Here is a 12,052-nt window from a genome sequence, read left to right as displayed (position 1 = left end):
TATGCACCAGGAATTGCATGGCGACAACTTTGAATGTTGCGTACAGTTCTGCCACTGGGCACAAGAGAAATTACGGGATCATGACAGATTTTTTGCAAGCATTCTATCTAGCGACGAACCATCATTCACCAACAGCGGTAACGTAAACCGGCATAATATGCACTATTGGGCAACGGAAAATCCATGATGGCTGCGACAAGTGGAACATCAGCGACCTTGGCGGGTTAATGGATGTGCAGCCATTAATCAATGGCAATCTAAATGGTGCAATGTATGCCAATTTCCTACGTAATGTTCTACCGATGTTTCACTGCATGACAGAATGGCGATGTACTTCCAACATGATGGATGTCCGGCACATATCTCGTGTGCGGTTGAAGCGGCATCGAATAGCATATTTCATGACATGTGAATTGGTTGTCGAAGCACCATATCATGGCCCACACGTTCACCGGATCTGACATCCCTGGATTTCTTTCTGTGGGGAAAGTTAAAGAATATTTGCTATCATGATCCACCAACAACACCTGACAATATGCGTCAGCACATTGTCAATGCACGCGCAAACATTACAGAAGGCGAACTACTTGCTGTTGAGAGGAATGTCGTTACACATATTGCCAAATGTATTGAAGTTGACGGACATCATTTTGAGCATTTATTGCATTAACATGGTGTTTACAGGCAATCATGCTGTAACAGCATACGTTCGCAGATATGATAAGTTCACAAAGGTACGTGTATCACATTTGAACAATTTAAATAAAATGTTCAAACGCACCTACGTTCTGTATTTTTAATTTTAAAAACCTACTTGGTACCAACTGTTCATCTAAAATTGTGAGCCATATGTTTGTGACTATCACAGTGCCACTTATCACAAAGCGAAAAAAGTGGTCCAACTAAAACATTCATATTTCTTTACGTGCTACACGGATATGTAATAAAAAAAATAGGGGTTCCTATTTAAAAAAGTTGTTGATATCCATTTGACCTATGGCAGCGCCATCTAGCAGGCCAAGCATAGTTTCATCAGGCTCTGGCTCCGAGCACTATGGGACTTAACACCTGTGGTCATCAGTCCCCTAGAACTTAGAACTACTTAAACCTAACTAACCTAAGGACATCACACACATCCATGCCCGAGGCAGGATTCGAACCTGCGACCGTAGCGGTCATGCGGTTCCAGACTGAAGCGCCTTTAACTGCACGGCCACACCGGCCGGCAGTTTCATCAGGTTTCCCCCTTCAAGCATCACAGTCTGTGACTGATTCTTCAATAAAATCCAGTGTGTCATCGCTGTACTTACCTAGGACCATACTAGCTCTCTGACATCAGGCAGCGAGGCCTCATCTGCTGCCAGCAACCGTGTGTTCGCAGTGCCAGCATCACTCCCACCACTCTTGCTGCCCATCGTAAGTCATCTGGCATTTGTGATCAGTTTGTCAAAGGACAAAAAGGAAATAGCACTTCTGCAGTACATTACACACTTGTTGCAACAATTGCCCCTCCATATCTGCCAAGCAAAATGTTTGAGTTCCACGACAATTTCTTGGTCTTGTTGCAAATGGCCCCTTGTCTGCAACTTCCATAAGTTACATTGTCTACATCCTTGTATCACAGTCCACCGAATTCACCACCTATGATCGCAACATGACATTGATTCCCGTATAAGGGAAAGTAAGACAACGAGGAATTGAGACTAATGGATTATGACATAAGGATGTAAACTGTATGATATGTGGAAGTTTGGGTCAGTCTGAGAAGTGTGCACAGATAGCCAAAGTGGTTAAGGCAACAACTCATAAGCAGGAAATCTGGGTTAGAGTCCTGGTCCGACACAAATTTTCTTATATCACTATTGGGTAGTAGATCTACACCTAATACAGCTGATGTCAAGGAATTCAGGTTCAGCAAATTTCAAATTATTTCATACTGCTTGAATCATCAACGGTGGCTCTTTCAGATGTGCACGTAAGCCACATTCTTATCAACATGAACACCTAACAACTTAAAATATTCTGTTTCATTTGTTGATTTACCCTCAAGCAGTATTTCTAATTGTAGGACAGGCCTTATGCAGAACAGAATTTCATTTTTGTGTTTTACAGTGAATCTATTTGTAGAGAACCCGTTCCAAATACGTAATAAGTTCTGATAGAGATTACCTTGCAGAAGCTTCAAGGCAATGTAAAATGGTTTTGCCAACATAGTCCATGAACCTCATAATAGCTACGGCTGGGAAGTAACCAATATATGTGAATCATTCAAAAATTCTTGACTCCTGAAATTGTTAGCAAACTGTCAACCATACGAAATGAAGTTGAAAAATGTACCTCCTGCTAGCTACACTGAAAGTTATACTTTGATAGGAATCTTAAGGTGAATTTACCAGTGTATTTCGGAAAGAAAAACAGACCTGCCTGTGAACAAGGTTACCGATATCTGAGACTGATGGAAATACATCACATCTGACCATCTATGTACTTTCCTGGAATTTATGAACAATGTATGCAAATTAAAACTTACCTTGGCTGCGATACACAAATTCAGGAGAACAAACATTCAAGAACTTGGATGAAAACATACAGGGAGCTGTATTCCTTCAAATTTGCATTCACAACTCTGTTGATTAAGAAGCCTTCAGTTAACAGTTCTCATGTCACAAAGGAAAACTGAATAAAAATCTGTTGATGTTTTCTACATATCTTGATGCAGCTGTAGAAATCACTGCACCAATAAAGAAAACCACATAAACCTAAAATTCCATTAATGGAGGAGTGGATGCCATAGACCAAACAGTTAGGTGATACTAAAATAAGTCAACATTCTATAGCCTACTTGACAGAGCTGCAATAAAAATCATACACACTGTTCAAGACTATTGTGCCTAAATCAAATGAAGGGAAATTGCATTTCCTGTGCACTGGGCCTTTCACTTTCGAAACCATATGTAGAAGCTAAAAGTCCTTTTAAGGACTCCATTTGCCTATCTCTACACTATAGGAGACATCCCCAGAAAGAAACTAGACAAGATTACTCAAAATGAAGAGCCAACTAGGGAAGCAAGATGCTACACATACTTGAACACAACAAACCAGGTAGCCAGAGATCACAAAAAATCAAGTGCAGAAGCCGTGATCTCCATCTGTGTAAGTTATTCAGACTCAACCATTTAATGTGCAGGGTGTAAATGTCCTCTGTAAAATGACAGTATTTTCTCCAACTGAAGTGTTTCTTGGTATTTTTGATGTACCATAACCTATATTTGTGCACATCCTTCCATTTTTTTTTTCTTAACCCTTAAGGACAAAATTGTTCAATTATTACTCCAAAGAATACAGAAATTTGACCTTTATAAAAGTACAAACTGTTTCTAGTTTGTATAAGCTTTCACTGTCCAAGTTCTCACAACAGTTGCTTCTTACATATCAAAGTATATTAACTAATACATTTTTGGACATAGCTTATGTTGCGTACATTATACTTTTAGTTATATATCTGAGCCACTTAAACTGAAATCAGAAACAATCATATGTATTACAAGATTTATAGCCTATTTTAAACCGAGCAAAATTTTGCCACACTTTGCATAACCTAATCTTGGTGTGTCTACAGTCTTCCAAATAAAGCAAACCATGCAGGTGCAACAGTGTACAGATCAGTAACATTGCTGGTAATAGCTACTCCACTTGGTGGCACTAAGTGATTCAGGTGAGTAGCTACAGCATGGTGTGCCACAGTGATCGGTAATAGGGCCCTTGTTGTTCCTTATCTTCATAAATGACATAGGCTCCAATGGGCACACCTTGCAGTTTGCAGATGATACAACCTTGTTCTCAAAAGGAGAGAATTTTGAACAGGCAGTCAAACAAGCAGAAGTCTTGTTCAATGAAGCTAAGGCCTGGTTTATCATGAACAAAATGAAAAAACTCAGGATGATATGCAGCCTCAGCAGTACTGGAGCACTGGGTAACACAGCAGATGTTAAACTTTCGGGCTTTCTCATTGACAACAAATTAACCTGGTAACAGCACACCAAACATGTATATTCCAAACTTTTATGGGTCCTGTACCTCTTGAGCAAAATGAAAAGTATGGTACCAGAACAGTACCTTCTAACTGTGTACTATGCAGTGTTCCACAGCGACATCAATTATGGGCTGCTGTTATGGGGCCATTCTGCAAGTTGCAAGAATGTGCTTCTACTGCAAAAGAAAGCAACGAGGATCATTACTTCAAGCAAAAAAAAAAAAAAAAAAAAAACAGACCACTGTAAACAAATTTTCACCAGGTTAGGAGTTCTGACTGTTTACAGCCAGTATATATTGAACTGCCTCTTCCACATAAAGAGAAACCATGATATTTACAGAAAGAGAAATGAAGCTCATGAATACAGCATTCACAAAGACGGTATCGACATGCCAAGGTGTCAATTAGCAAAGACACAAAACGGCTTCCCAATGGTGGCCCTAAAATTGTTTAATGCTCTACCTGATCACATTCAGTCTTTACCATGCGAGCAGTTTGAAACTACTATTTTGTGTTAGCTAAAAGAGCAACCCTTCTACAATATTGAAGAATTCTTCTCTAGTAATAGCATAGTGTTTACCTGAGCTGCACCTCAGTTCCACGACTCCAACAGCAACCGTTGTATTTAATTTCATTATATACTTTTATCTATTTTATAGTTGTGATATTGTAATCTATTAAATTACTACCATAGTACAGTTGTATTCATGTATTTTGATAATGTTGTATGTTGACGCTGTCTGTCTAGCTGTGGCTGGTGAACGACATAGAATTGGTAATAAAGGTAATAAGTATTTCTTTCAAACAAAATTAATCACTTTCAGCTCTATAATAGAGAAAAGCAAAACATGACAGTAACTGCTCCTCCATATAGTCTGAACAGAATTTTCATCATCACATATTGCATTAACAAGTCATGTCCAATACTTTTCGTAACATCAAAATAAGGAGAATGGGAAACTGTCAGCAAAGAGAATATCAACAGCAATATCACCGGCATTTATTCAACTTCAGAACTGAAGACTCATGACTAGGTTCAATGAGTATGTTTACAATTTAACAAAGCTTTTGATTATATTAATTCTAAATCAATATTTTTCATCTTTCTATCAAATTCCTAGGGCCTAGCCATTAAGCAGAAACACTGCCATGAATCAGTCACAATTATGGAATAACACCACTGATCACTGCAATACTGATCTGACACATTCAGTTTTGTGGGGGGTCATAGGACTGCTGATCACACCAACATTATGAACTGTAGCACATGGAACAATTTAGTCCTTTGACTGCATGAACTTTATCAGGTCCACAACACGGTTTGAGTAACCAAATTCATTGTCATACCTGAAATCAAAGAAATAATGCTAGAATGATACACAGACAAGCATTAGTGTTCTGGTATTCTTATAACAAAGGAAACCACACCATTAGCCAAAAGATGGTTGTAACTAACTTACTCACCACCAGTTTCTAAAACTGAATACTTTTACAGATTTAGGTACTAAACCAAATAAATCATTACCAAAACTGCATTGTACTTACCAAGAAACAAGCTTAACAAAGTTATTGTTGAGTGGGATGCCTGCCTTAGCATCAAAGATTGAAGAATGGCAATCACCAATGAAATCTGAAGAGACAACATCATCCTCAGTATATGCCAAGATTCCTTTCAAAGGACCTTCAGCAGCTTCCTTCACCTTGGCCTTGATATCATCGTAGCTGGCACCCTTGCCCAACCTAAATAAATAAATCATTAGTTTACAGCTTGTACTGGAAAAGCTAACTTGCAATACTTCATCCTCAAGCAGCTTTGGCATATTTACTTACAACCATAAAAGATAATCATTTACCAGCTTTTCTTTTTTGTTAAAAATGTAGTTGTGATTCCTACCCACCACATTCTACACATTAAACTTTTCTATGAAAGAGGAGTTGCGAATGGGAAACCATAGAGAGTTTTTTCACTAGTTCAAGAAAGGATTATTCCAAAAACTAGCAAGTTTTTTGAAAATATGCAAAATTTATCAACTTACTGATTTGTCTCTCCAAGATTTGCAATGATTTCAAGTGCAAATCCAGATGAACTAAGCTGCACTTTATCCAGTTTAATTTCTTGTCAGGATCGACACATATTTTGAAGTTTTCATCCTACTTATTCAACACACACTACTACTAATTGGTGAGATATATATATATCTCAACAACAATGCTAGTATCACCTGCAGAAAGAATAACTTTTGCGTACGAGGGAAGTTTGAAAAGTTTCGGAACAGAATAGAAAAAAAAATAATATTTACATCACTGAAATTTTATTTTTCAATGTAGTCTCCTTGTAGATTAATGCACTTGGTCCAGCAATGTTCCAGTGCCTTTATCCCATCTTGAAAATTAGTTTCCTCCAGGCCTGCAAAATAGTTGTCAACGCTGGCTTCAATTCTTCGTTTTAAGTGAATCTTTGTCCATCAAGAAAAATTTTCAGTTTTGGGAAGAGATGGAAGTCTGATGGAGCCATATCAGGTGGGTGACAGCATGGTACACATGCACATGATCTTGATGGAAGATGACTTCCATGCCAAACATGGCCCATTTTTTGCATATCTTTTGTTGCCATTTGTCCAAGAGGTTATCATAGTATTCTCCAGTAATTGTTGACTTAGTGGGGAGATAATCTACAAACAGAATCCCCTTCGCATCTGAGAACACAGATGCAATGACCTTATCACCAAAGGAATTCTTTGCTTTCTTTGGTGGCAGAGAATCAGCAGGTTTCCACTGCTTTGACTTTTGTCTCAATTTCATCTGTGGTCACAAGCCAGTGCAAAAAATCTTTCATTTCTCCTAAAACAGGCCACACATTGTTCCAATATGCCCATTCTCACGTGTTTATGATCCAGCATCAAGAGTCTTAGCACTCATCTTGCAGATAATTTATTCATTTCTAATTCTTCAGTTAAACTGTGATACACCCTTTCAGGCGACATCTGGCAAGCATGAGCAATTTCATGCTCTTTCAATCAGAAATCCTCCATGACCATTTTGTGCACTTTTGCAATGATTTCTGGAGTAGTGTAATTTTGGTGAGCCACTGCACGGATCACCTAAGCTCATTCTGGAAATTGCCACAAGTGTCCTTTGCTTTCATACCTTTTGCTCAAATCTATATTTTCAATCTTCACAAATCACTTTGCAGGAACAACAGAGTGACATTACCGCCACAGCTCTCTTCCAACAGCACTGACGTGGCACGTGTTTACAGGCAACAGTCCAACGAATATCATGTTAACAACTCGTGCTAGTGCTGACCTTTCGTGGTGATTCTGAGAACTTTTCAAACCACCCTCGTACAATAGATGGGAGAATGTCATATACTTTATGAACATCAGAGGATGTAAGGTCAAATCTTTGTGAATCTAAACGTTATTGATAGGCCTTGTTGACCGAAAGCTCACTTTGACATCTTTTTGTTGTGCCTATCTGTGACCTGGCATCTCCACTATATAGCGAGTAGCAACTACCTTCCATAATATTGCTACATTTCATCGTGGATTTTCCATTGTGTTGGCACTTTTGTTATTTAATGTTTTGTTTACTTGATGAGAACATTTAAATGGCATTCTCAGATGAGCAACTCTTCAGGAATTCAAACTGATTTACTGAGAATTATTATTGCTGCACACATGAGAATATTGTAGAATATGTAACTTCAAAAATTTGGGTACATGTAAGTACTGAAATGGTTCAGTAGTTAACATTGATCAGTTTTCTTAAAGAAAAGTTTAATAATAGCATATTTCAATGTATCTGGAAAAAATGCTGTGAGTTAATGATGCATTACATATTTCAGAAAAGACGGTGCTTATTACATAGGAACAAGCATTTAGTATTCTGATGGAAACACCAAATTCAGATGAGCTCTTATTTTTGACAGAACACAATTTTTTAATTTACAAGGATAAGTTAGTGAGACTACCATACAGTTTCATTTTATGAAAATTTCTTTAACAGTGCTTTGATTTCTCTTTAACTACTCATCCCTATATTTTCTAAAACATCCAAGGAATGATTATTAAATATGTCTTACCTGTGACACTATTTAAAGCTCTACCATTTAAATTAATGATATCTTGTGTGGTTGAATGTCTTCTTATTTCACTATATTCAAAACAACTTTAAATCTGTTTTGTATATAGATTTCTGACACATGCACATTCACAAGCACACATTTTTACACACAGATCTCAAAATTTATTAGATCCAATGTTTGAGTGTGTTGTATCTACAAAAACACAAACACCCTTTCCTCATACTAGTTCTACATGAATAAGATGCTAGAGTGCAAAATAAAAGTTCAAATAAAAGGTATGACATTGCAGGAACCAAACCTGTTTAAATTTGCACATGCCACTTTGAGAAACAGTGAGCATCTAGGCAATGGAAGCACATATCATCACCTACCCCTGAAAAATTCAAAGCTGTGTCTTCAGCAGGCACAGTGATGCTCACTGTTTTCTGAAGTCAGAATCATGTGAGTAAAGAAACATCCTGTGCATCCATCATACATTGTGCACCTGTCACCCTGCAACTTCCAACACAGTTGAGGAACAGGGGATCCTTCAGCTCTTGAAACCAGTGGGATAGTTGTGCTCAGGCCTCTGGTCATTACTTTTGAATGAAAATCAACTATGTCTACAGTGTTGCTTTGAAAATTTTCTTTTTAAGACCCGTACATTTAATTTCCCCAGCCTTTTGGTTATGTAGTGTTTAGACAGGTACAGGATATCATTTCAGAGATCTCTAAATATTTCTAACAGGCAAAAATCATCCTCCATCTCCCAATTGTGGAAACCTGCACAACACTCATTTGAGGTTTCATTTCAGCCGCCAGCAGCCTGCACAACTGACTTCACATGGCTAACAGCAGTGTTAACCCAGAGTTTCTACTCCTATTCCACCCAGTTACTCCCTAACATTGTAATTGCTGTCTAGCAACGCTGTTCTCTGCTCCACATACTATGATCACCTTATCCTCTCCCCTTTTATATAGACTACACAGTTTCACAAGAGGCAATACAGATACCTCGAGGCCATGGAACTCGAGTAATGATTGGCATCATCATTATGCCTTTATATTTTCTGGTAATACCAAGGATTCTAATGCTAAAAATCATTAGTGTCTTGTGTTACGGGATTTTAGAGAACATTTCACATGTGGAATAACAGCTGACCAAATAAAACCTTCAACGTAACTGCACCTGTAATCCCCTTACATCTACCACTGGGTCAAATGAAGGTCACAGAGTAATGTTGACAGATGGTCATGGTCATGACTGTGTTTTAAGTAACCTCTTACCTGACCGTGAGGTCAACAACTGAAACATTTGGCACTGGGACTCTGAAAGCCATTCCAGTGAGTTTCCCATTCAACGAAGGAATGACTTTTCCAACAGCTTTTGCAGCTCCAGTTGATGCTGGAATAATGTTCTGGCCAGCACCACGTCCATCACGCCACAACTAAAAACAATATTTTGTTAAATTGTGTACCCCACACCTAATAATGAAATCTGCACCAGAAATATTTAGAATTATTACAACCACAGTTTGAACATATTTACCTTTCCAGATGGACCATCCACAGTCTTCTGTGTAGCAGTAACAGCATGCACTGTTGTCATCAGACCTTCAACAATTTCAAAATTGTCATGGATAACTTTTGCCAGTGGTGCCAGGCAATTTGTAGTGCAGGAAGCATTTGAAACAACCTTAGCACTTGGGTCATATGCTTCCAAATTTACACCAACAACATACATTGGGGCATCTGCACTTGGAGCAGAAATTACAACCTTCTTTGCACCTCCTTCCAAGTGAGCCTGTAAAAGGTTTCAACATTATACAGAAGAAAACTAAGGTATTAGTACGCAGCTCACAGTGACCTGATAACATCCTCTCACCAATTTAATATCAGTGCAAATTAGTTCTATACATCAAATGATTGAGGAAGTAACATTAGTAAAGTACAAAAATAGCTAACCTAGGCAATGGTGCCATGAAACTAAATACCACAGAGCCTTCAGACGAATCCTTTTAATTTGTTCTGTGAGAGGATATCTTATGATCAACAACCAAAGATGAATAATGTTTAGATGAAAACTGCATTAACTGAAGTTTAACTTATCAATCAGCACAATGCCATTGTGTAAATCTGTGGATAGTCAGTGTAACAATTAGCCATGCAGTAATCCCGCAAACAAAACAGTTTGGTTAATTACCGAGGCCTTCTCAATTGTGGTGAAGACTCCAGTGGACTCTACAATATATTCAGCACCTGCTTTTCCCCAGGGAATATTCTTTGGGTCCCGTTCAGAGAACACTGCAATCTTGTGGCCTGTAATGAAATTTATACTTTGACATACATACAATATTACAACAGACTACTCTGCTACATGATCATCATCCTAAACCACTACATGACAGTATTTTACTATAACATGAGTTACTCACCATTAACAACAAGACTATCACCATCTGCCTTCACTTCGCCCTTGAACTTTCCATGGGTTGAATCGTATTTAAAGAGATAAACCATGTAATCTAGCCCAATGAATGGATCATTAACAGCCACGACCTGCAATTTATTTCAATTTTTTCTGTTTAAATAGGTTTGTCACAATAACAATTTCCCTCACACAATGGCTGTAACAACTCACCTGGGCACCCTTGTCAAGCGCTGCTCGCAGCACCAGACGTCCAATACGGCCAAAACCGTTGATACCGATCTTAGACATTTTTCTATGAAAACCAGAAAATAAAAATTACTTTAACGACTTTTATGCAGCCATAAACATACACAAAACTTTTACAGTATTTATAGATATGTAAATACATATAAAATATTATTGCTCAAAATACTATTAAAAGCATCGGTGAAGAAGCTGGTTGTGGGATAAGGTAACTGATTGACTGGGAAGTCTAGTGGTATTACTGGTACTGTAGAAACTATCGCTCCCGCACGGCAGGGGGTCGCTATACGTTAGTGCATTGGATACTATTTATCACGCAAAAAGACTGAGTAAAGCTACAGAGACAGTTCAGAGCCAAGTTCCCCTGTTTCTTCTAACATTAAAACGAATGTTACCTATTATTTTGTTGTTCAAATCATTTACTGTAGCCACGTAGTACACCGCTTGTTCCGAACACGACATGTATCGAACACTGACAAAACTGAAGGTCATTGAAGGTCAAAGCCTCTTTAGACAGTAAATACAATTATGTTTTACATTTGTTTAACAACACACAGCACCGGTATTTTGGTGGAGGAAAACTTTACAATTTGGGAGGATGACGAAACTACTAGATGTCAGTTTCCTGCTGCCGGTACTGAACCAACGAACTACTTCTTTCCGATCCAATATTCCCGCATATTCGTGGGAGGAATAAGGTGATATTCACTTATAACAAAGAAGTTTCAGACGTGTTGGCCTTCAATTATCTTACCTGTTAACAATTAGAAGAACCGAACACTGACACTATACCTCTTCCTGCGAACTCCCGCTCTCGAATGAGTCAAGTCGTCAAGGGCGATCAGGGGCAAACGGCCGGCGCTGCGCACAGTTATAGCTGCGCAGAAACCCGTGACGTCAGAGGGTGTGGTGTGTGAGCAATCGATCGCCGCGGGAGTTCAAAGAAATAGCCTGTGCGGGGACATTTTGTTATTGGCATTTGCGCGTAGTTGAAATCCACAGTCTTACAGCAGTAAATATAAAAAGTTCCTATAATACTTCATAGGCCAAACACTTTCAAACTTTATTCCCTTCTCTCGGAATAATTACCATTTACACAAGAAAATCTGATTTTCTGATGTCAGCCAGTTCTTAAGGAATACTGTCAGTTACATCTTACCGAAAACGTTTTAAAGAAGGCAGTGTGCAGTACAGAAGAATTTTAATTCTCGTTTAATATGCTGTCATTCATCTGCGAAGAACACGAAATAGTCACACGTCACCGTCTATGCCTACATTC

At 38.4% G+C, this 12,052-nt stretch overlaps 1 protein-coding gene across 1 annotated transcript; it reads right to left on the bottom strand.

Annotated features, from left to right (window-relative positions):
* Window positions 1-5,011: 5,011 nt before the first annotated feature.
* On the bottom strand, window positions 5,012-11,697 carry LOC124777957 (glyceraldehyde-3-phosphate dehydrogenase). The gene is made up of 8 exons (XM_047253517.1): window positions 11,528-11,697; window positions 10,741-10,822; window positions 10,535-10,658; window positions 10,303-10,418; window positions 9,649-9,903; window positions 9,387-9,547; window positions 5,579-5,773; window positions 5,012-5,380 (listed from the first exon to the last, which is right to left on the bottom strand). The coding sequence occupies exons 2-8, from the start codon at window positions 10,816-10,818 to the stop codon at window positions 5,311-5,313; spliced, it is 999 nt and encodes a 332-aa protein (XP_047109473.1). The 5' UTR covers window positions 10,819-10,822; window positions 11,528-11,697; the 3' UTR covers window positions 5,012-5,310.
* Between the last annotated feature and the right edge of the window lie 355 nt (window positions 11,698-12,052).

Source organism: Schistocerca piceifrons, chromosome 2 (assembly GCF_021461385.2).
Source record: "Schistocerca piceifrons isolate TAMUIC-IGC-003096 chromosome 2, iqSchPice1.1, whole genome shotgun sequence".
In the NCBI taxonomy this organism is placed as follows: domain Eukaryota; kingdom Metazoa; phylum Arthropoda; class Insecta; order Orthoptera; family Acrididae; genus Schistocerca; species Schistocerca piceifrons.
The sequence above is the reverse complement of the archived record's forward strand: the minus strand, read 5'-3'. Positions and strand labels throughout refer to the sequence as shown.